Source organism: Microplitis mediator, chromosome 2, assembly GCF_029852145.1.
Source record: "Microplitis mediator isolate UGA2020A chromosome 2, iyMicMedi2.1, whole genome shotgun sequence".
Classification (NCBI taxonomy): Eukaryota; Metazoa; Arthropoda; class Insecta; order Hymenoptera; family Braconidae; genus Microplitis; species Microplitis mediator.
In genome coordinates this window covers 19,622,421-19,646,213 of record NC_079970.1, presented here as the reverse complement: position 1 = coordinate 19,646,213, position 23,793 = coordinate 19,622,421, and the positions used below count along the sequence as shown (strand labels likewise).

The following is a 23,793-nucleotide window of genomic DNA, read 5'->3' as shown; positions in this document are numbered from 1 at the left end:
AAAAATACTGAGCACATAATTAATTAACAGTGATGAATAATTAATCATAATTATATATAATAAGTTGAATAGAATTTTTTTGTACAGTTTAGATATTAGTTTTCAAGAGATAATCAAAGGATAATAATTATAATATTTTTATATTGTTAACGGTCGTAATGGTAAGACTGCATTTGCCTTTTATGTAATGGTGATTTACAATTATAAACTTTTAATTGAAATTATTTCGGTGATATATGGAATTGATCTGTAAAATTTTAAATAATTTAAAAATTAGTTTATTGGTCAGTATTAATTGGACAGTCTGCCATAGTACAGAAATGTATTAATTGGAAGTCGATCAAAATATTTGGACAAGTTAAATTCTAAGATTATAATTAATGTGTAATTAAGAAATCAAACAACTTTACAAAAAATGTAATTCATTTTTTTTTATATTAATAGAAATTAATTTAATTAACATAAATTTGTAATAATGAAATATTTTAGAATGAGTGACAAATAATTGAATTAAATTTTCATGTTAAAAAATGTTAGTTGAAAAAAAAATAACACACTTTAGTATAACGCATCACATTATGCAAAAAATAAAATAATTAATTTTTATTACCATTACTATTGCAATTAATTTTGATGTTTTTGTACATAAATTTTAATTAAATAAATGGTATCAAGCGGAAATAATTTTTTCTAATTATTTTCTTTTTTTTACACCTTTATTAATGTCTCTTTATCATTAAATATCTAGTATTAATGTAGAAATAATTGAATCTTATTTTGGATCAATAGTGAAAAAAAAAAAAAAATTATTATAATATATAAACGTGAAGTTGTGACATTCTTCACGCGTTAGCGACGGCAAGCATTTCTTCTTGATGAATGAGATGCGTTGTGTGATTTACAAGGCTCATTAATTTATTTAGTGATGCAGCCCAGGCATCAAGAACAGCAGCAGGTTCTTGAGTACCAGTAAAACGTACAACTCCAGCTGGTCTATCAGTACGTGCGCTTATTACTCCAGTTTCAACTAATTTGCATAGACAAGCTTCAGTTTCTTCTACTGGCAAGTCAAGTAACTCAGCCATTCTAGTCAAAGTTATTTTCGTGTAGTACTTGGCCATTATTCTTATGTTCTGTTATAAAAAATAAAATAAAAATTTATAAATATAAGATCAGTAGTGCACAATATTCAAAAAATAAGGAAAATTTTCCAGCCAGATCTATATGATAGAACTAATTAATGTTATTAAATTTGGTATCGTTAAAAACCCGTGTAGAAAAAATTGTTAAGAAGTGTTAACTATTCTAAACTTTAAAACGTGATACAACGACGAACTTTTTTTGAAAGTTTTTTAAACTTTTGAAAATTCAAGGGAAAAATCAATAAATGTCTTAATGTTATTAATATATGCTAAAACGAAAAATGGTCAGAAATAGTTCGAAATCCGTTCTTTCTGAACGTATTTTGCACTGAAAAATGTTAATTTGTAGTATTAAGTCAGTTTTTTTTTCTTTGTATTTTCAGAAGTTTAAAAAAAGTTCGTCACTGTGTCATGTCTTGAAGTTTAGATTAGTCAACACTTTTTTAACCTTTCTTGAACTATTTTTTTTACACGAGAAGGTCTTGACTTGAATTCGCGCCATTTCAGGGTTTAAACTCTTTTTTTATTGCCAAGTATCGAGATAAATCAATTTATCTATAGCATTCGAATCATATTTAAATTACGCGGGAAAAAATGACTGAGTATATATGACTATTATATATATAATTAATGTATAAGTCATGTCTTCTATGATAATAAAAATTAAACAAATTTAATTTGGTATCAGTGAAAAAAAATATATTAGATGACCAATAAAAAAAAAATTGACTGTGTAGATTTGTTTTCAAGAATCCCATGATTATACAATCATCGAAATCAATAAGTTTGCGAATTAATGATGAGTTTTGTCTTATTAAATTTCAATGATAATAAAAATAAACAAAAGATTCTAGAGTAAATTTTAAAGTAGAGATTTTAACAAACAGTTAAATTCAAATTATATTTAATAAATTTGGCAGTAATACTCGGCAGTCACGTAGTGACTGTAGGCTGCTCCTATTTAAATTAATGAATAAAAATAAAATATTTATTTAAAAGCTTACATGTTCAACGACACGATTTCGTAATTCAGTCCATCGTTTACGTCCTTCTTCTGTGGACGCAGTAAAAACTTCAGTTGCTCGTAATTCTTGCTCATAAATGTCACAGAGTCCAGACCATTTGATAAGCTCGGGATTGACGAAAAGTCGTAGCAGTTCTTTGTAAGTCGGTATTTCATCAATTAATTTATCAGCAAGTAATCTATGAGTTAGATCTGCTTGTTCCGGCTCATGTGGAGCTAAAACTAAATATAAAACAGCACGTGAGAGTGCGGTATGACGTTTTGTAGGGTCATCTTTTATTGTTGGAGTCTCCAGGACGGCGCGGTTGTGACGACACAGTTCTAAATACCAGCCTTCATGCTTTGCCAGTTCCATCATCAATCTAAAATTGACAAAATTATTTAAATAATTTTTCGAGGGAACATAATATTTTATAGTACTAAAAGATATGAAATTATTTCGTACTCGTAGTATTTTAATTTAAGTGTTTGAGTTTCTGGGTCATCCTGATCTTCAAAGAACTTGATGCTAATTTTCTTGGCAATTATTTGTGTTCGAACAAAATCTTGTTTAGCCAAACAAAGACGCATTTGTTCAAGTATCAGAGCTGCTTTTTCTCGTTTGGTCATGCTACCATACGTCTCGATTTGAAGCTCCAGCATTATTGATGCTGCGTTAGTAATATCACCATCTTCTTCTTTTAATTTAGCAAGACGGTGAGTCAAACGAGCACGTTCAACTTCAACGTAAATCTACAAAAAAAAAAAATTGAAATAAAAAAAATAAAACATACAATAAAAAAAAACGTTAAAGTGTAAATAAAAAAAGCAAATGTTGAATTTTTATTACTTTCAAAAGTAACAGTTTTTGAATGATCCTGAAGTTAACAGACAATTAAAAATTTTTGAATTTTTTTTCAACAATTTAATTAACAAAAAAAAAAAAAACTAAAAGTACGCACATGTAGAAAATTAAAAGAACTATAAGTGCAATTTTTTAAAATATTTTTTTTTAATTTATCGTTTTCAAAAAAATCCAAAAATTATTAGAAGTCGCCTAATTTCGCTTTTTACAAATTTTCAATGACTTCCAACAGTCATAAGCGTATCAAAATTGTCTCAATTAATTAAAAAATAAATTAAATCATTAATTGAAATCAGGACAATGTAGTTCGACGTTCTAATTAGCAAATTGTCTAACTTAATATTTTTTTGTAGGTGATTCTGTGCAATTTTCAGATAGTAATAGTCAGAAAAAATATTATTCGAGTAACCTAGACAAAAATATTATAGATATACAAGATATGGAATTGATTTTGAGATGAAAAAAAATTTTTTAAATTCCTTTTTTTCGCATAAATGGTGGATTTTCTGAAATGGAGTTAGACAATTTGCTAATTAGAACGTCGAGTTGCAATTTTGCCAGGTATATATTTAAAAATAAATTACCTACAGTTGATATTTATGGGGAGTTAAACTAAATTTGGAAAATAAATTTCAGTAAAATCTTCATGTCAATTTCATCATTCGAATTTTTAAATTTTTCAGACTAAAATTTATTTACCAAATTTCGTTCAACTCCTAATTGATAACAATTTTTCAATTAATGTTTCAATTTTTCTTTTAATTAATTGGAAAAATTTTAATAGTTATGACAGTTGAGTACTGCCATATTTTTAAGAAGTGGTAAGCACTGTCTGGGAATGCCCTTAACTTATACGTGTGTATAAGTAGCTTTTTCTACACTCACATGTTAAAATGACATATAAATAAATGCAAACTGTTCGTTTTACACACGATATGTGTAGACTTTGGCGAATCCTTTTTTACTATGTACTAAAACTTAAATAAAAAATAATACTAAATATTTAATTACCTTTCCTTCAGTAACAGATCTCAAAGTTTCAATGAGTTTGATCATCGTCTCTCTGTCAGGAGTTTTATCAATATAAGTACAGCACTCCTGGACCATTTTCGTAACAGCTTGTTTCAATTGAGAACGTCTTTTAGACAATAGCACAATGTGTTCATTTAATGCAGCCCAATTTTTAGCTTCGAAACAAATTTCTACTATTGCTACAAGTACTCGTGAGGTTGAAATCATGTCAGCGCCCTACCAATTTATAAATATTTAATTAACAATTTATCAAATAACTTTTTTTTTTTTTTAAATAAATATAAACATACCGTTCGAGTTAATTTTTCCAAAACCAAAAGCTGATCAAGTGCATCATGAAGTTTTCCTTCTTGTGCTAATTTTTTACATTCAGGAATTTTAACATCACAATTACTGGTGTAATCAACTTCCATTTTAACTAGTCTGCCGGTATCTGTAGTCACTGGTTCTGCCATTGTAACTGCGATTTATATTTAACTCTTTTACCTAAACAACAAAAATAAATAATTATTCAATATTCTCATTTATCATCTCCATGTTTGACAAGATCATTACAGTGCACTTTTTCTGTAACACAAACGATATTTTTTTCAACAAATACTTTTTAATAAAACTCATTAATAAATGAATTTAATTATATTTATATTAAATATGCGCGTGTTTAAAAATGAATATTAGTTAATTAATTAAGAGAATATAAATAATAGATAATTTATAATTTGAGGTTAAAATATAAATGAGACGCCGCTAAATGATTGTGGTATTGAAATAAATTATAAATTTGATAAATATTAATTTAAAATAAATAAAATAATAAGTTTTGTTTATTTGACAGATAAACTTACTGATGAAGGAGTAATTTAATGATGATTGATATTTAATTATTGATGACAGTATGAAAATTTTTCTAGAGTAATTTCTCTCTTATTCGTTTTTGATTATTAATGTTTTCGAAATAATTTTCGTGGAAATATAGATGGCGGTAATTTTTATTTCTCATGGCGGGAAATTTAAGTTTTTTAAAAATGACATTTCTATTTAAATTAAAATGTAAATAAATAAAAATAAAACAACAATTTTGATATACAATTCAAATTTTTTTTTGACATTTAATTTCTTTATTTAAAAATTTTAAAAATGAAAATAATCTCCGGGTTTCATTATCGGAAAATTTGAATTTGAATTTAATAAAAATTATTTAAATTTGTATTGATAAAATATTTTAATAATTTAATAATTTAAGATAATAATTTTATTAATTTATATAAATAATTGTTTTTAATTATTGATTTTCATAAATTTTACCAGTAGTATTTCAAGGTCACTACTGTCAGAAAATAAGATGGAAATGTATTGTCAATACAATCAGACATAACCTCCAAATTATTATACACTGATACTTTATGACTAACATTTATTTTTTAAAAAATTCTAATGGACTTTTAAAATATTTTATTAGTATAATTATTAAATATATATGAATAATGGCTGATAAAGAAGAAGAAGAAAGTGTAACTCCAGTGACAAGTGATAACGCAGGTGATAATACGACAGATAAACCAGCAGTTGAAGAAGCTGAGTTAGAATCATTGAAACAGACACTTTCTGAAACAAATTTATCAGGAAATGATGGATCTCAATCAGCACCAAAGGATAAAACTAAAAGTATATCTTTTATTTAAATATTTATTTATCATTAGACAACTGACGACTTATCTCATTATTTGAATCCATTTTTTCTCTACTGTTTTGCTCTCAATTAATTTAATGATTTCATAAAAATATTAATTTTACTTCTTATTTGTTTCTTCTGTTTATATTTTTTAATTATCAATTAATTTTCGCTACGATAAAAATTACTAATTGATTTCGTGGATTTTTATCACGAGTTTTAATTTTCACTTTGCAGCTGTCACTTAATTTAAATTTTATTTTATTTTATTTCAGTTGATATTTTATTAAAAGCTGCTGGCAATGCTCCGATTATGAAGAAGAAAAGATGGTCAGTGAGTCCAGAACAACATATTGGATGGATATCGGAATTTATTAAGAAATATTTAAAACTCGACACAAATGAAAGACTGGTAAATTTATTTTTAATTACAAAAAAATTTTTTATTATTTACGTTTTATTAATTAAACTAAAATTATTATTTATTATAGTTCCTGTATATCAACCAGACATTCGCACCAGCACCCGATCAAACAGTTCAAAATCTGTATGATTGCTATGGGACTGATGGGAAATTAATTATTCATTATTGTAAAAGTCAAGCATGGGGTTGAATTTAATTATGATTAATAATAATGATATTTAATTCTTAAGTTATTTAAATAAAATAATAAGGCGGTAATATTAAGTCCATTTTTTTTTTTTACTTTCTAGTAGAAGATACCAAGACTAAATTTTTATTTTTATTTTTATCCAAAGAATTTCGTTGGTTTATTTCCAGAGCTTTTGATTCTCCGTCTTCTATAATACTTCTTACGCTGTCTGTTCGTGTTGATAATTTTTCTTTACTGTCTTTACCATGACAACAATCTTTGGATTTAACAGAATTTCTTGATGAATCATCAGTTTTTTTATTGGAAATACTTTTTGACTTTTCCGATTTACTCGGACTTCCAACAGCTTCACCGGAAGCTTCATCTTTACACTGACAGTTGTCTTTGGATGGTTGAATTGGATCATATTGACACGAACCATTGTCTTTTTTACCTAAAATAATAATTTATTATTATAGTTATCATATATATAAATATCATTTGCTATATTTATCATCTCAAAACTTACTTTCATGAACTGTCCTCACACTATCGACAGAAGAAACCGATCTGCGGCTCATATTTCCAACATTTTCTTCCCGTAAATAAGTTTGCCGGGAAGCAGAACCTTCATGGCTACTCTTTGATTTTTTAGAATCACTTTTAACGCTTTTACAATCGTCAGAATTATCAACAGGATTCTTCCAAATGATAACAGCACCGTCAGCACTCGTTGTCACGATATACAGGCTGTTGGAACTAAACCTACATGCGGTTAAAACAGCAGCATGACCTACTCCTATGTGTGTAATGTCACCGGAAATGTACTCCCAGAATTTAACCAAACAATCATTGCCACCTGTTACAAAATGTGAACCATCTGGACTGATATCCAAGCAATTTATTGAACCAATTGTTGATCCTTCAACTTCACGGACTATTGAACCGTCTAGTGTTTCCCAGTAGCCGACTTTGCGGTCTGTACCACAAGTCAAAACTTGTAGGCCATTTGGATGGAATTTTGTGGACATGAACATGGTATTACCCATAATCACTTGTTTTCTTGAACAATCTCTATGGAAAATTGAAAATTGAATGAAATTTACTGATCAATTTATTTGCAATATTAAAAAAAAAAAAGTTACATGATGTCCCAGATGACACAAGTCCCGTCAGTACTTGAACTTACTACTTCTTCATCGTTATAAGACACGTTTAGTGAAGTAATAGGTCCTCTGTGTTCTTTTAAAATTGCTTTTAGACGTTGGGCATCTTTAAGTAATTGCCATATTCGTACCTAAAAATAATTATTACATTTATTTATGATGTAAAAAATTGGGAGTGAATTCGGAGTAATTGAGGATTTTATTTCAATCCCCATTCACTCCGATTCGGTTTTAATATTGAAGTAAATTCAAATTCGAAGTGAGTGTCACTCCGAAGGGATTAAATAATTTAAGTCACCCACTCCGCATTCACTTCGGATTTAATTCGCGTTCACAGTCGACTGGCCGTCATATGCCTGCCCGTAATAAGTCTCTTCCCCTTAATCGGCAGTTACTGAGTCCAAAAAACTTTCCCCGCTTAATCACTCTTTTGAGTTTTTTACCAGACAACCCGTTATAGCCTCCTTAAAATTGTCAAAATTATAAACTAAGAGTAGGAAAAAATAGTGTCCTCTTAATCTCTGATTCCCTGTGTGTCCTAGATCAGACTTATGACGGATAGTCGAGAACAAAATTAATTTCACGGAAGTGGAGGGATTTAAATTCCAAGAAAAATTTTTCCTACGTCCCCTAAACCCAGCTTAAGACGAGTAGTCAACTGTATTAATGATATACCTGTCCGTCACAACCACCAGTAATTAAAGTTTTTCCATCTCTAGTCACACCAATAGCGGAAACAGCTTTAATATGTGCGTTTTCTATTGAAAAGAATAAATTACCACTTTGTGGCTTAAATGCTCTTACGATTCCATCATTCCAAGCTGTAATTTTTAAAATATAAATATTTATTTTATTTTATTTATTAAGATCAATAAATATTTTAATAAGTGTGAATGTAGCAGACATTCGGCAATTACTGTAACTTTGAAATTGTACTTTTTTTGTCATTTTAATTAATTATTTAGTCTATTTAAGGCCAGTTTACCAAACCGGGTTCATTTTTAATTCGGGTTTTAATTATTACTGCTGGTATATCTATATATTATTAATGTATAGCAATATTAATTTAAACCCAGTTTGAAAAACCGGCCCTTAAAATTTAAAATTCATCTCGCATCTGCTACATTCATACTCATATATTTTACCTGATAAAATAAGTTTGCCGTCATAAAAAAAACAGAGACTGGTACATACAAAATTTGGTACAGTAATTCTTAGTAATTCTTTTTGTGACTCCAAGTGCCATAATCTTATGTCATTTTTACTTCCGGTAGCAAAAATTTCCGAGTAATTGCTATAAAAACAATTGAAATTTTTAATTTTATTTATAACGAGTGTAAAAAAAATTAAATATTTAATTAATTACAAAAAAAAATGATAATAATAATGATAACTTACTGAGGAAAAGCAATATCATAAACAGAGTCAGTGTGACATGTTAAAATTATATTACTTTTTAAATTAGTTGAATTTATTTCATAAATTTCACAGCACGATGTACCAACGAGAAATGAATTTTTTTCATACCAAGTGACTGACGTCACTGAACCACGTACTCGCGTTTTTTTTAACTGAAAAAGATTAAATAAATTTATTCATAAAAATATTCAATTGTCGGTTACAATAAATTTAATTATTTAAAACGTACAGTACGTATTTGTGGAGTACTTGGTAATTTGACTAATTGTTTAGCTGCTGCACCAGCAGGAACCGGTACGATTTCAATTAATTCAATGCTACCGTCACCAGTACCTACAATTATTTTTTTATTCGGTAACAAAAGTAATTGTGTTACTCCACCGGGATACAAATTTCCGACTCCAGTCTTCAATTTTTTCGGATCTTCGGGTATTTTTGAGTAACATCCCACCATCACAGGTGATGTCGAAGGCTCTAAATTATTTATATCACTGTCATAATTCAGCCTATGATTTAAAGATTAAATAAATATGTGATAATAAGTCGGTTTTAAAATATAAATAATTTTTAAAATTTAAATTACCGCGTCATTATAATGTCTCCTGAAGAAGTGCCCCAATAAGCTTCCTGGTCTTTATCATTAATGACAATACAATTAATACACCGACGTACTTTTCCAACTTTAATATTCGATCCGTAAACTTTACGTGCATGCGGATCTATCCGCCAAATTCTTAGAGTACCATCTCCCCCTGTTAGAAAACATTGATCACGGACATTTGCTCGGGCAAGTGTCAAAGCATTGCCAGCAATATCTGTACTTGCGAATGTTCCTGTTTAAATTTAAATCAATTGGTTTTAATTTAAGTTATTAATTTCTTAATCAAGTGTTCAAATAAAAAAAACAAACCGCAAATTGCCATATTTTTATCAATATCCCAAATAATTATTTTTCCATCATCTCGTCCGCCTAAACTAATCAGATAATTACTTTTACAAGTAAAACAAATGTCTTCAACTTTGCCTTTATGAATTTCATAACTTCCTCTCATATTTTTTTCTTCATAATTCCATATTATTACCATAGCCTGAATAAATAATTATTTTAATTGCGCTTTTGGATGATGATTATTCAATTAATTTTGAATAATAAGGGGCCGTTCAAAAAATACGTCGTGCAAAATTTCTGTGATCCCCCTGACAATATTACCTCATAAATTATGGACCCTCTCCCCATTATGAAGGACATGTATACGTAGAAATATTTATATATTTACAAATATGAAAAAATGACTTTTTATCGTAACAAAGAAATAAAATTTTTAAAAAACCGGGAGAAAAATTGTTTGAGCTGCGAAAGTCACATTTCCTTAGACCCCCTGACCCCCTTGTCGAATTTTGTGATTGTAAGCGACCCCGCCCCCATAAATGCGAATGGATTTTAAAAACGGCCCATAATAAAAATAATAATAATTTATTTTTACTTTGAATCCTAAGTGAGTAATTTGTCCAGAAGCAATAAATTTACCACAGGGAGAAATACAAAGTGTGGTAATGACATCAGTGTGTCCTGATAAAAAAATCTGTTCTCCTGTTTCAATATTTTTTATGGTAACTTTATTTCCCATTGAATAAATTAAATTCTTTCCATTGGGATGAAGTTGTAGTCCATGCTTAGTTACACCTATCAAGAAAAAAATTTAGTATAAAATAATTCAAATTTTTATGAGAATTAATAACTAAATCTTTAATTAGTGAACATTAATTAATACTTGCCATCAAAACCGATAATTCCTAATACACTGAGTGCTTTAATATCCATAATTATTAAAATTACAAAATTTACAACGAATTGCTTGACAACTGAATACCATTTGTAAACAAGATATTTATCGCGCGCTTGCGTAGTTTCATTCAAATTTACCGCCTGTTTTATCAAGTACATGAAGTAGTATTTATTTTTTTTTTAATAGAACAAAATAAATTTTTAAAGGAAGATAATCTTCAAAATTTAAACAAAATTGTAATTATCAGTATGAAAAATATAATTCACGGATTAAAAAAAAATTAATTATTTTTAATTAATGTTGATTGTTATGGTATTAATTAATCACATGAATAATTAAGTTCATTAACAATTAATAATAATTATTATGTAAATCACTATGCCATAAAAATGTCAAAGATTTTTTCATTTGAATAAATTCATTACAAAAATGGAATTTATAAAAACGAAATGTCTCACTACTAAAAGATAATTTCAAACTTTTCTTAAACATTTACACTCTATTGATAACAATAGTGATTTTTTATTCTATAACATAATTACATAATAAAGTAAAAATAAAAATTTACGTAGAAAAAATTTTTTTATTAAATATATCAATTAACAATTAAAAGTATTTAATTATACAACGAAAACAATAAACATGTATGTTATAACTTATGAATAAATCATCTATTACAAAATGAATAATACTACGAATATATTTATTGTATAAAAATCACAACAAAACTTTAACTGAACTAATATAAATTTAAATAAATTATATAAATATATAAATCAATGTTATTTTAAATAAATGATAACTAATTTGCTAAGTAAATTTTTCTATGAGTGTGAATGTAGCTGACAGACAAATTTAAAATTATAAATAAATAGAGTAAATAATGAATAAAATAAAATTTTTAAAAAATGCGCATTCAAAAATTTTTAAAATTAATAAGTGCATTTTTTAAAAATATTATTTTTTTCATTATTTACTCTATTTATTTATAATTTTAAATTTGTCTGTCTGCTACATTCACACTCGTAATTTTGCCTCCAATTTTTGTAACTTGACTCTTATCATTAAGTATAAATCTTATGTTTTAATAACTCTAATTGATATTTTTTAATCGTTATCAGTAACTCCAGCTGATAACATTTTATGATTCATATCCATCATGATTTTATTTGCTTCTTCCTTTCTTCTTTAAGCTTCCGAATTTACAGACAAATAACAAAAAAAATTCAGGATGATAATTCATTGAAACACTTTCGAAAACTTCAAATTTAAATTTAATTACCGCTTACTATAATACGAAAATAAAAAGTTATTTAGTTTAATTCTTGACAGAAAATTGCACCAGACTTTTTAGCTACGATTTAGACCATCAATGCTCATTTACCAGCCAACTATTCTGACTAACAGTTTCAAATTTTTTAATTATCATTAAGAAAACTGGTAAATTAGATTTTTTCAACTCTTCATACTCTATAGTTTTTGAAACCGCCGAAATATTGATGGCAATAAATTCCGCTGCATATTCCAACAAAAATTCAGTGCGATAACGATCTCCTACAGCCATAAATTTAACTGCATTATCAATATTCAATAACTGAATGAGTAAACGCTCGCATAATTCTTTCAGTGATGGCAGTTGATATTTTTCAGCAGCATCGAGCAAATCTACAATATCATCATCGTCAATTTTAGTTATTTCATCCGTATACATAAACTCGAGCATTTTTTCAAATATATCTGGATTCATATCTGGTATATTGACTTCATTTTCCTTTTGTTCTTTCATAGCATTTGAAAACATTGCGAAAAATACGGCACTGCGAGTCATCAAAATTGCTTTGTGTGCTAGAAATTTTCTTTTATCAACAACCAGAACAACATCACTTGCCATTTTTGTGGTAAAAAGATCTTTGATACAATCAGTAATTTTGTAGTTTGTTTCTTCCAATGGAACTTTACTAACAACTGATGTATAATCATCGTATACTGTAAGACTAAGGCACAGTGTCAGTGTATCTGACGGCAACAATTCACTTTTACATTTCAATAATTCTTCGATTTCAATGAACTTCGAGTAACCCCAGCACTTTTCAATCCCAAAGATCGTATTGAATTCATTCAAATATTTCTTATCTTTTTTATTATCCGTAATAAAAAACACACAGTGTGTTCTTGTTTTAGTATTTGTTTCACTAAACAAATTTAAAAATATCGATATCCATTTTTTCTTGTTCTTCGTTTGTTCGTCTCTTTCAAGTTGCAATTGCAGATACCAGCTGTCATTCATTTTAGAACCCGTTGAAAATTTCGGTGAATTGAGTTCTCCATAATCTCGACAGTTTTTATAAGACTCAAGAAATGATACAAACTCTTTTATTTTCCATTCGTAAAGAATATTGTGTTTTTCTGTTGTAGAATAAGCGGTTTCCATTTTTAACTCCAACCACGAAATTCAAAAAATTTTTATATTTATTTTGTTTACTGCTAATTTGTTTTTTATACAATTAATTATTTAATACTTTGCTGACATTCTCAATAATAAATACTTAACTAATTAACAATGGACGTAGACAATTACTGTGATATGTAACGTTATTAATGATTCTTTTGTTTTTTACATTTTTTTTTTAATTCAATATGGCGAGATCCAACATTTTGATCCGCAGTAACGCTCCCTTTTGATTAATTTCTATACTAGTATTGGATTTTTTTTTTATTTCAAAAATATCATAAATAAATATATTAATTACTAATAATTTTTTTAACAATTGACACTTGACCATAAATAATTATTTATTAAGATGATCAATTTATTATTAATTTATTGATTTAAAAAATGATACTGAAAGTAACAGACATCAGACAATTTTTTGAGTTTTATAAACAAGTTAAAGTAAAATTTAATTTTTAGAACATTAGCAAAAAGAATTTTTAAAGTTTTCGATATGCGGTTTTTAAAAGTTGTTTTTTCTAAGTATTTTATTTTGCTGTCTAAAAAAAATAAATTTTTTTAAGGTCTGCTAGTTTCCGTATCATTTAACTTTTAATTACTCCAATATTACATGATCCTGAAGAAGAGTGGGAATGTAGCAGACTTGAGACAATTTATAAATTTTAAATAAATAAATTAATTAAAATAATTGAATTTAAAAAAATGCGCGTACTGATTTTTCATTGATCTAAATACGCATTTTTTTATTTTTATCCTACTTACATTTTGTTTATTTATTCAAAAATTTAAAAAATTGACACTTGTCAGTTACATTCACTCTTATGTCCTGAAGTTAGAAGATCATTATCAATTTTCGGATTTTTTCAACAAATCAATTACGAAAAAAATAAAAGTATGCACATGTAGAAAATTTAAAAAACTATAGATGCAATTTTTGAAATTATTTATTTTTTCTATAATTTATCGCTACTAAAAAAAATCCAAACATTATCAAACGTCAGCTAACTTATGAGTGTGAATGTAGCAGACATCAGACAAATTTAAAACTATTAATAAATAGAGTAAATAATTAATAAAATTAAATTTAAAAAAAATGCGCATTTAAAAAATTTTTAAACTGAAGAGTGCATTTTTGATAATTATTACTTTTTTAATTATATACTGTATTTATTTATAATTTTAAATTTGTTTGATGTCTGCTACATATTCACACTCGTGCTAACTTCAGTACCATCAATACTACTTCTATTTTTTTTTTTGTTTCAAAAACATCATAAATAAATATACTAATTATTAATAACTTTTTCCTTTGACACTTGACTATAAATAATTATTTATCAAGATGATTAATTTTATGATCCTGAAGTTAGCAGACAATTAACAATTTTCAATCAACAATTTAATTAAAAAAAAAAAAAAAACTAAAACTATACACATTGAGAAAATTGAAAAAACCACAGCTGCAATTTAAAAAAAATTTTTTTTTTTTATAATTTACAGTTTTTAAAAAAATCCAAAGATTATCAAACGTCAGCTAATTTCAGTATCATCTAATTTTTTATTAACTGATCGATTTAAAAATTGCACGTACGAAAAATTACTTTTTTTACCATAACATTGATACTTAAATATAAATAAATTAAAATCACAGTTTACTTTAACAGTAACAACGATATTATTAATTATTTTCTTTAAATAAAAATTTTCAACAATAAAATAAAGACTCAACTTAATTTTCATTAATAATAAATTATCATAACTGATATATATGTAAAAATTCAAACTTCATATGCTACAGTATTCATACATTGACCTAGAATAAAATACAAAATAAAAATATTTATTATACAATGAACTGGTACTTTTTTTTTTATTTAAAAATAATATGATCCTGAAGTTAGCAGACAATTAGTAATTTTCGGATTTTTTTTTTAAGAAATTAATTACAAAAAATAAAAAAAACTACAAATATGCATACGCAGAGAATTTTAAAAACTACAGGTTCAATTTTTTCAAATATTGTTTTTTTTTATAATTTGTTGTTTAAAAAAATCCAAAAATTATTAGACGGCGGCTAACTTGAGTATCATAAAAATAATTACTGTTTGAAAAATACCTTTTTTTTAAATGCTGCACATTTTTGCTAATATAATTGACAACAAAGCTGGATCATCTTTCTCCAATGCTTTATAATCTTCGGTTTTTATTATCTTTGATGCATTAATTGCTACAAAACGAAGGACATATTGATAAAACTCTTTTGTACTTTGAAGATCTGCTAATACGAGATACTTGATTGCGTTATCAACAGTTATTGACTGACTCAAAGATTCTTCGCACAATTCTTTGAGTTTCTGTAACTGATACTTATCAGCTGCTTCAAATAAATGCAGAGCAATCTGCTCAAGATCCGTAACTCGATCTGTATAAATAAATTCCAGCATTTTCTCTAATGTTTCTGGTTCAACATCAGGGATCGTAACTTTACTTTCCTTGTTTTCTTGCAACTTGTGTGTAAACATCGCACAGAAGACTGGACTTCTTATCATCAGGAAAGCCTTGTGAGCTCTAATTTGTTTATTACCCGCAACTAAAATAATATCGCTACCAATTTTACTGTCAAATAGTTTTTTTAAATCATCAGTAATCGAATGCTCGCAAGTTGTTGATGGAATTTTATTTGTAATGCGTACATAGTTATCATGAACTGCAAGTTCTACACACAGGGTCAAAGTAGAATTGTTTGAAAAATAACCATCTTTGTATTCAAATAATTCGTTTATTTTAATAAAGTGCGCGATCCCCCAATCTTGATGATCTTTAAAGTTTCTGCTACATGACGGTTGGATAAAAATTTGCTCGTTTTCATTATTTAAAATTGACACCACAAACTCTGCTCTCACTTCAGGCAATTCACAACTGATCAAGTTCAAATTAAATGACAGCCATCCTTTTATTTTCGAAAGTTTACTGGAGTCAACTCTCAAATCTACGAACCAGGTGTCTTTGAAACTAGCTCCGGTTGAAAATTGTGGAGATTCAAGAGTTTTATCAACTTTATCATAGTCAGCAGATTCGATGAACTGAAGCAGACAATCTATTTCCCACTTGAATGTAACCTCGTACTTTTTAACTTTTGAATAACCTGCGACTTCCATTTTTCAAAGACTTCAACAATTAATTTTATTCTATTTTATTGTAAATTAATATTTTTATTAATTTTATCACTGGTTTATATTTTAAGTATGACAATAATGTAAAGTATAATTATAAATATTTAAATGCGAAAAACTTTGTAATGTTCCAGCTTGTAGATGAAAAAAATTGTCAGGTGATTCTTTTGTATATTGTGAGCTCATCAACGGCTTTCTAGGTGATGATGTCATTCAATATAATAGCGGCAAATACAAACGAGTACTTGGAATTTTTCTTAGACTAAATATTTCAAACAGAAAAAAATAAAATACTATAAATAGAGTGTAGGATAAGAGACCCAGTACTCGGTCATTCATATGTTTGTATATTAGGGTGTGTCAAAAAAAAATGATTTTTTTTTTTTTAAGGTCTCATAGTCTCAAAAGCTTCTTTGGGACCTAAAAAAAATTCTCCTAAAAAATCAGCTCTATATCTCGAAAATTGGGCTGGCGGTTTACAAGTTCATTTTCCCATTTAAAATACATGTATAAATTTTTTTTTTTAGTTTTTCGAGGAAACATCAAAGAAAAAAATTTTTTTTCTAATTTTGAATTTCTCACCTTTATAGGAAATTGAATTCCTTACAAAAATGTCTTGAATAGTCATGTTCGTAACTACAATATAAAAAAAGTTACAAGCCCCCAAAGTTAAAAAAAAAATAATTTTTCTTTTATGTATAATTGTTATTTTTACTTTCTTGTTATTAATTGGTGATATTTTTTTCTTCTAATTTTAATTTTCAATCTTCAATAAAATTTTCAAATTTAAAACGTTTTAGTAACTCACTTAACCGCTACAGAACATTATTATAATAGAAAAATCTATTTTATCGAGTGATTGACACCAATACACAAAAAAAGTTAATCGTCACAGTTTTAAATTATTTTTTAAATATTTCTTGCATAAAAATAGCTATATATAGAAGATTGGAAATTAAAATTAGAAGAAAAAAATACCACCAATCAATAACAAAAAAGTAAAAACAATAATTATACCTAAAAAAAAAAACTTTTTTTTTAACTTTGGGAGCTTGTAACTTTTTTGATATTGTAGTTACGAGCATGACAATTCAATTCATTTTTGTAGGGAATTTAATTTCCTATAAGAGTGTGAAATTCAAAATTGGAATAAAAATTTTTTTCTTAGATTTTTCTTCGAAAAACTAAAAAAAAAATTTTTTACATGTATTTTAAATGGGAAAATGAACTTGTAAACCGCCAGCTCAATTTACGAGATATCGAGCTGATTTTTTAGGAGAATTTTTTTTTTGTCCCAAAGAAACTTTTGAGACTATGAGACCTTAAAAAAAAAAATATCATTTTATTTTGACACACCCTATTGTATATCTATATTTACTAAATTTGTATTTACTGAAGATAGATATACAAATACGGAGTAATCGAGTACTAATTCCCTGATCGGTTACCAGGTCAAATTGATGAATGAGTGTAAATGTAGCAGACATAAGACAATTTTTGAATTACATATAAAAAAATTAAACAATTAAATGGATAAAATAAAAAAAAATGCATGTACTGATTTTAGAATTTTCTAAAAGCCTATTTTTCAATTTTTTTTTTTTTAAAGTTTATTTTATTATTTAAAAATTTTAAAAATTGTCAGATGTCCGCCAACTTTACTATCATAATTAATGAAAGTTATGAAATTAATTAAAAGGTTTTTCATTAAATTTCTCGTGAAACTTAAACTTGATATTTTAGTAATTCCCTGGTAAAAATTTTTTGGAATTTTTTCTGAAAAATTCAGTTCTAAAGTTCTGAAGACTTTTTCAAAGTTCTAAGGACTTTTTCAGAGTTATTCAGAGGAAAGTCTGAAAAATTTCCACCAGGATTTCCAGAACTCAAACCATTAATTTTAATAATATTAAAGCTCATGTTTATAATGTCTACAGATGGAAATTAAAAATTTTTAAACTGAATAAACTCATAATAGATAAACACATTTGAATTAAAATTTGACAATTGAAACAGAAACAATTTGGGAAATAATTTTTTTCAATTTTCAAGGAAATTTTTTTACTCAGACAAAAAGAAAACAGATTCTAAAAAAAATTTATTGATTATATTTCAACACTTCGCACTTATGTTTTTTTCTTTTCTACCAAAAATATGAAATTTATAAAATTATGAAGTACGATTGAAAACGAGATGAAAAACCATTACAATTTACTTCCATATTTATGACTACGTGTATAATTATGACTCAACAATCGGTTTATAGCAAATAGCTGCTTTAGCTCTATCACTTCTTACTGTTATGACATCAGATACTTTGTATACATTATATTAGGCTAGATGGTTATCAATTTGATAAGACTATATATCCTTTAGTGAATATCATCTACAATAAAATTTGAATTTGTCTTTAACTAAAATTAATTCAGAGTAATAACTTATTTTTGATGTTTGTCTATTTATTAAAAGATTAAGAATACAAAATAATAATTTGTTTTGTTTTACAAAATATACTTTGACAAACACAAATTAGCAGAAATATTGAGTCCATTTATATAATTGATATAATAACTATTGTAAATTATATTATTAAAATGAAAGTAATTATAAAAAAAAGTAGAAAGATTTACATCAAGTCCAAAGTTAAGGATTAAAACTGATAATAATAAATTTAAAAATATCCGGGTTATGCTGCAGTATTGAATTGCCAAGATGTTGATCTGGAAAAAAAATTTTAATAATTATTTTTTAACTTATGATTTGATAACATTTGATAAAAACTCTAAGAAATTTAAACGAACTTTTTTATTTGCTACTGTATATTTTTGTTAATACAGCCAACAATAATGATGGATTAGTGTTGAGTAATGCTTTATATTCTTCAGTTTGGGTAATTATTTTTGAATTAATTGCAATGAAATCTGCTATATAATTCAAAAATACTCCGTCAGCGTTATAACGGTTAAGTAAAACAAGATATTGAACGGCATTTCCAACAGATATGGTTTTACAAAGTGATTCTTCGCATAACTTTTTTAGAGCTGGTATCTGATATTTATCTGCTACTTCATATAAACGTTCAGCAACTTCATCAAGATTAGTCACATTGTTCGTGTAAATAAATTCTAATAATTTTTCAAGGATATCAGGATCCATATCAGGGATATTTACTACACTACTTCTGGTGTTTCTCGAGTGATGTGTCAATATTGAACGAAATACAGTATTTCGATTCATTAGTAAAGTCTTGTGAGCTGGAATTCTCTTATCACCAACAACTAGAACAATATCACTGCCTTCTTTACTATGAAAAATAGCTGGCAAATCGTCGACAATTTGTTTCGATCTTTTAAATCGAAGTTTAGTGATGGGTGGACTTGCGTAAGAACGTACGATAAATTCAGTAAGTTCAAGGTGTACAGTAAATGTTTCATCAGGTACTATTTTACGTGCTTCTTTAAGCATTTCACTTACTGAACGAGGCTGCCGAATAATATGTCCGACACTGTTTTTGAAAATTTTAGTTCCTATTTGCTCCAATTGTTTGTTTCCATCATCATCAATAAAACTTATCGAATATCTGGCTCTTAATGTTTGATGTCCACCACAATATGTCAAAGCCATTGCAAAATATTCGCCCTGGTGAGGTACATGCGATAATTTCATTGTTAAATACCACGAACTATCGACGGAATTATTAATAGTTGAAAAAACTGGTGATTGGATTGTACTTTCCTCTTTGTTGCTTAATGCAAATCGCATAATTGAAAAAAAATGATCTACTTTCCATTCATATATAATTTTCCGTTCTTCAGGCATAGAATAGGTTTGTACAACTTGTAAATCTTCCATTTCGTCAAATTATTTGAATAAAAATAAAAAAAAATTCAATTCTTCACTTAAATAGACAATACTAAACGTTTTAGAATGCAATGCGTGAAAGTATAACAATGACTGTAGACGTATCACTGATTGTCACAAGAAGAAATGAAAGAATGCTTCTTCTAGCTCGATATCTATGACTTTGATAGTTTTATTGATGGCGACTTGCCGGAAAATTCATACTACGTAACTCAAAAGTAAGATATAAACATTAAAAAATAAAATGCTAATAAATAAGGAATTGTTTTTCCAAAATCATGATTAATGATAATTGGGAATGTAAAAGATATGAGAAAATACATAAATCTTTGATAATTAAATTGATTAATTCAAATAATGAAATTAAAAAAATGCGCGTACTGATTATATGATAAGGGAATCAACAGATAATTAACAACTTCCGGATTTTTCTTTCAACAAATCAATTATGAAAAAATAAAAATTAAAAATATGCACGTGCAGAAGTTAAAAAAACTATATAGGTGCAATTTTGTTTTAATATTTTTTTTTTATTTATTTTTGGTCATCAATTTGATGAAACTTCATACTTGATTGAGTGTTTGTAAACAATAAAATTTGAATTTATTTATGCTAACTCATGTAAATCATTTGATATTTATGTAACACGTGGATGAGTTTTTGTTTTTTTTCTTCACAACCATCATAAGCAAAAATGAAAATATTAAGGAACTTGTTCTTTATTTAAATTTATTTGTAGTTATGATTTATTTTTTAAGTATGAGTATTTATTGAAAAATTAAGAATACAAAATAATCATTTTTTGTTGGTTTTATAAAATATACTTTGACGAACATTAATTAGCAGAGATATTATTAAGTGCAATGATATATAATTAATATGATAATTATTATAAATTATATTATTAAAATCAACTTGATGAAACTTCATACTTTATTGAGTGTTTGTAAACAATAAAATTTGAATCTATTTATGCTAACGCATGTAAATCAATTGATATTTATGAAACACGGGGTTCAGTTATTGTTTTCTTTCACATCCATCATAAGCAAAAATAAAGATATTAAGGAACTCGTTCTTTATTCAAATTTATCCGTAGTTATGATTTATTTTTTATGTTTGAGCATTTATTGAAACATTAAGAATACAAAATAATAATTTTTTTCTTTTTATAGAATATACGTTTTTAAGAGCATGAACTAGCAGATGTTAATAAACGTATCAGTATAATTGATAGCATAATTGTAAATTGTATTATTAGAATGAGGGTAATTATAAAAAAATAAGATTCAAATTAAGGTGACAATTATGAATTATAACTGAAAATAATATATTTTAAGATATCGTTTATGTTGCGGTATTGAACTACCAAGATATTGATCTGGAACAAAGGAATTCAAATAATCATTTTTTAACTTATGACTTGATTATATTTGATGAAAACTAAGAAATTTAAATGTACCTGTTTTTTTTTATTTAATATTGCAAATTTTTGTTAATACAGTCAACAATAATGGTGGATTAGTGTTGAGTAATGCTTTATATTCTTCAGTTTCGATAATTATCTGTGAATTGTTAGCAATGAAATCTGCTACACAATTCAAAAATTCTTGATCAGCATTATGACGGTCAAGTAAAACAAGATATTGAACGGCATTTTTAACAGTTAAGTTTTTACAAAGTGATTCTCCGCATAACTTTTTAAGAGCTGGTATCTGATAATTATTTGCCGCTACAAACAAACGTTCAGCAACTTCATCAAGGTCAGTCACAGTGTCCGTATAAATAAATTCTAATAATTTTTCACACGTATCAGGATCCATATCAGGAATGGTAACTTCTCTGTTTTCATTCAGCTGATGTGTAAACATTGCAGAAAATACAAGGCTTCGACTCTCCAGCAAAGCTTCGTGAGCTGGAATTTTCTTATCATCAACAACTAGAACAACATTACTGCCTTTTTTACTATGAAAAAGAGCTTCCCAATCCCCGACAATTTGCTTCGATTTTTTTAATCGAAGTTTAGTGATGGGTAGACTAGTGTCAGAACGTACAATAAAATCAGAAATTTTAAGGGATACCGTTAATGTATTATCAGGTATTAATTTACTTCGTTCGTTCAATAGTTCACCCACAGGAAAAGACTTTATAATAATTGTTTCATTATTGTTAAAAAATTTAGATCCCTTTTGTAGGAATCGTTTGTTTTTTTCATCATCAATAATACATATTGAATATTTGGTTTTCATTTTTTGATGACCACCACCACAATATCCTAAAGTTATTGATAACAATTCGTCACACGTCCCGTGATCAAGGGATATTTTTAAATACCATGAACTATTACCAGGTTCATTAGTTGAAAAAACTGGTGATTGGATTGTATTGCATTCATCGCAGAATGCGGCAAATCGTGTTAATGAAAAAAACTGTTGTATTTTCCACTCATAAATGATTTTCCGTTCTTCAATCGTAGAATTAATTCTTACAAGTTGATAATCTTCCATTGCATCAAATTATTTTAACACAAATTAAGAATTTCAATTCTTTGCTCAAGTCTATGACATAAAACGTATTATTATACAAAATGCACAATATAACAGGACTATTAACGTATTTTAGTATAGCTCACACATACAAATGAATGCGTTATTCTTTATATATTATTTATTATGGCTTGACAATTTTAATGGAGTCTTGCCGGCAAACGCGTAGTACGTATTACGTAATTCAAAAGCACTGCAGCCAGATCGTGCGATATTGTTACCCCTTCCCGTGGTGAAATATCATGAAGTGTAATGGCAGGAGGGGGTAAAAATCTGGCTGCACTGCTCAAAAGTAAGAGTAAGAGATATATACACAGAAAAAAATAAAACGCAAATAAGAAATTGTTTTTAGTATAATGATCAATGATGAGTGGAAATGTAGCAGATATGAGACAATTTATAAATTTTAAACAAATAAATTAATTAATTAATTAATTAAAATAATGAAATTTAAAAAAACGCGCGTACGGATCTTGCATTTTATCTAAATATGCATATTTTAATTTTTTTCTACTCACAATTTATTCATTTTTTCTAAAATTTAAAAAATTGCTAATTGTCAACTACATTCACACTCATATATTTTTGTATATCTATATTTACTAAATATAGATATTAGACTGTGCCAAATAAAATAAATATTTTTTGTTTTCGATACCATACGAAAATAATGTTGCGTGTAACAAAAAAAAAGTCGGGTACCAAGTTGGGCCTTTCAACTCAATGACAAAAAGCGCGCTCGCTTAAATAATATTTCTCGTTTAAATAACATAAGGAAAATTTTTTTTGAAATTTGAAATTTTATAACTCGTTAAAGGATCAATAAATTGAAACGATCGTAACATTGTATTGTAGAGAATTGAATGTTGTAGAAAAAAGGTCCATTATAAATTTTTGATAAATCTAATCGTTCAGAAGTTATTTGGACTTAAATTCAAATATACAATAAATTTCTGGTGTTTTTTTACTTTTTCAGCTAAACTATCAGTCTAATCGCAAGATGTCGATGGAACACTAGGGTGAATCATTTTTTTTTTTAATCAAAATATGTTATTTAATGATTTTCGAATTTCGCAATTCAAAAG

The 23,793-nt window shown here is 26.9% G+C and overlaps 5 protein-coding genes across 8 annotated transcripts; 1 reads left to right on the top strand and 4 right to left on the bottom strand.

Moving 5' to 3' along the window:
• Positions 1 to 693: 693 nt before the first annotated feature.
• On the bottom strand, positions 694 to 5,004 carry LOC130678728 (26S proteasome non-ATPase regulatory subunit 12). The gene is made up of 6 exons (XM_057486158.1): positions 4,888 to 5,004; positions 4,333 to 4,528; positions 4,022 to 4,258; positions 2,612 to 2,898; positions 2,147 to 2,528; positions 694 to 1,133 (listed from the first exon to the last, which is right to left on the bottom strand). The coding sequence occupies exons 2-6, from the start codon at positions 4,495 to 4,497 to the stop codon at positions 843 to 845; spliced, it is 1,362 nt and encodes a 453-aa protein (XP_057342141.1). The 5' UTR covers positions 4,498 to 4,528; positions 4,888 to 5,004; the 3' UTR covers positions 694 to 842.
• Positions 5,005 to 5,394: 390 nt separating this feature from the next.
• LOC130678727 (autophagy protein 12-like) lies at positions 5,395 to 6,420 on the top strand. Its single transcript, XM_057486157.1, has 3 exons — positions 5,395 to 5,707; positions 5,990 to 6,126; positions 6,206 to 6,420. The coding sequence occupies exons 1-3, from the start codon at positions 5,527 to 5,529 to the stop codon at positions 6,326 to 6,328; spliced, it is 441 nt and encodes a 146-aa protein (XP_057342140.1). The 5' UTR covers positions 5,395 to 5,526; the 3' UTR covers positions 6,329 to 6,420.
• Positions 6,386 to 10,837, bottom strand: LOC130678726 (cilia- and flagella-associated protein 52). The gene is made up of 11 exons (XM_057486156.1): positions 10,669 to 10,837; positions 10,377 to 10,576; positions 9,803 to 9,980; positions 9,476 to 9,725; positions 9,122 to 9,398; positions 8,872 to 9,044; positions 8,619 to 8,767; positions 8,149 to 8,294; positions 7,453 to 7,604; positions 6,837 to 7,381; positions 6,386 to 6,761 (listed from the first exon to the last, which is right to left on the bottom strand). The coding sequence occupies exons 1-11, from the start codon at positions 10,835 to 10,837 to the stop codon at positions 6,418 to 6,420; spliced, it is 2,583 nt and encodes an 860-aa protein (XP_057342139.1). The 3' UTR covers positions 6,386 to 6,417.
• A 1,211-nt stretch (positions 10,838 to 12,048) lies between these two features.
• LOC130663220 (TD and POZ domain-containing protein 2-like) lies at positions 12,049 to 13,110 on the bottom strand. Its single transcript, XM_057462340.1, has one exon. It carries the CDS (start codon positions 13,108 to 13,110, stop codon positions 12,049 to 12,051), a length of 1,062 nt encoding a protein of 353 aa, XP_057318323.1.
• A 1,635-nt stretch (positions 13,111 to 14,745) lies between these two features.
• Positions 14,746 to 22,917, bottom strand: LOC130663518 (speckle-type POZ protein B-like). 4 transcript variants are annotated; one of them, XR_008989206.1, is made up of 6 exons: positions 22,801 to 22,917; positions 21,625 to 22,720; positions 19,103 to 21,543; positions 18,510 to 19,021; positions 15,248 to 16,566; positions 14,746 to 14,944 (listed from the first exon to the last, which is right to left on the bottom strand). XR_008989206.1 is itself a non-coding variant. In XM_057462782.1 (4 exons), exon 3 carries the CDS (start codon positions 16,287 to 16,289, stop codon positions 15,255 to 15,257), a length of 1,035 nt encoding a protein of 344 aa, XP_057318765.1. In that variant the 5' UTR covers positions 16,290 to 16,566; positions 18,510 to 19,021; positions 19,103 to 20,813; the 3' UTR covers positions 14,746 to 14,944; positions 15,248 to 15,254. The 4 variants fall into 4 exon arrangements, 2 of the variants coding, with proteins under 2 accessions (XP_057318765.1, XP_057318764.1); XR_008989205.1 differs by having other exon boundaries at positions 21,625 to 22,904; XM_057462782.1 differs by lacking the exons at positions 21,625 to 22,720; positions 22,801 to 22,917 and having other exon boundaries at positions 19,103 to 20,813.
• Between the last annotated feature and the right edge of the window lie 876 nt (positions 22,918 to 23,793).

Coding starts and splice junctions, on each gene's coding strand:
- LOC130678727 (XM_057486157.1), top strand. CDS start 5,527: ATGGCTGATAAAGAAGAAGAAGAAAGTGTAACTCCAGTGACAAGTGAT. Junction 5,708..5,989: donor ACCAAAGGATAAAACTAAAA/GTATATCTTTTA, acceptor ATTTTATTTCAG/TTGATATTTTATTAAAAGCT. Junction 6,127..6,205: donor TCGACACAAATGAAAGACTG/GTAAATTTATTT, acceptor TATTTATTATAG/TTCCTGTATATCAACCAGAC.
- LOC130663518 (XM_057462781.1), bottom strand. CDS start 20,153: ATGGAAGATTTACAAGTTGTACAAACCTATTCTATGCCTGAAGAACGG.
- LOC130678728 (XM_057486158.1), bottom strand. CDS start 4,497: ATGGCAGAACCAGTGACTACAGATACCGGCAGACTAGTTAAAATGGAA. Junction 2,529..2,611: donor CTTAAATTAAAATACTACGA/GTACGAAATAAT, acceptor TGTCAATTTTAG/ATTGATGATGGAACTGGCAA. Junction 1,134..2,146: donor GAAATCGTGTCGTTGAACAT/GTAAGCTTTTAA, acceptor TTTTTATAACAG/AACATAAGAATAATGGCCAA.
- LOC130678726 (XM_057486156.1), bottom strand. CDS start 10,837: ATGTACTTGATAAAACAGGCGGTAAATTTGAATGAAACTACGCAAGCG. Junction 10,577..10,668: donor AGGAATTATCGGTTTTGATG/GCAAGTATTAAT, acceptor TTTTCTTGATAG/GTGTAACTAAGCATGGACTA. Junction 8,768..8,871: donor TATGATATTGCTTTTCCTCA/GTAAGTTATCAT, acceptor TTGTTTTTATAG/CAATTACTCGGAAATTTTTG.
- LOC130663220 (XM_057462340.1), bottom strand. CDS start 13,110: ATGGAAACCGCTTATTCTACAACAGAAAAACACAATATTCTTTACGAA.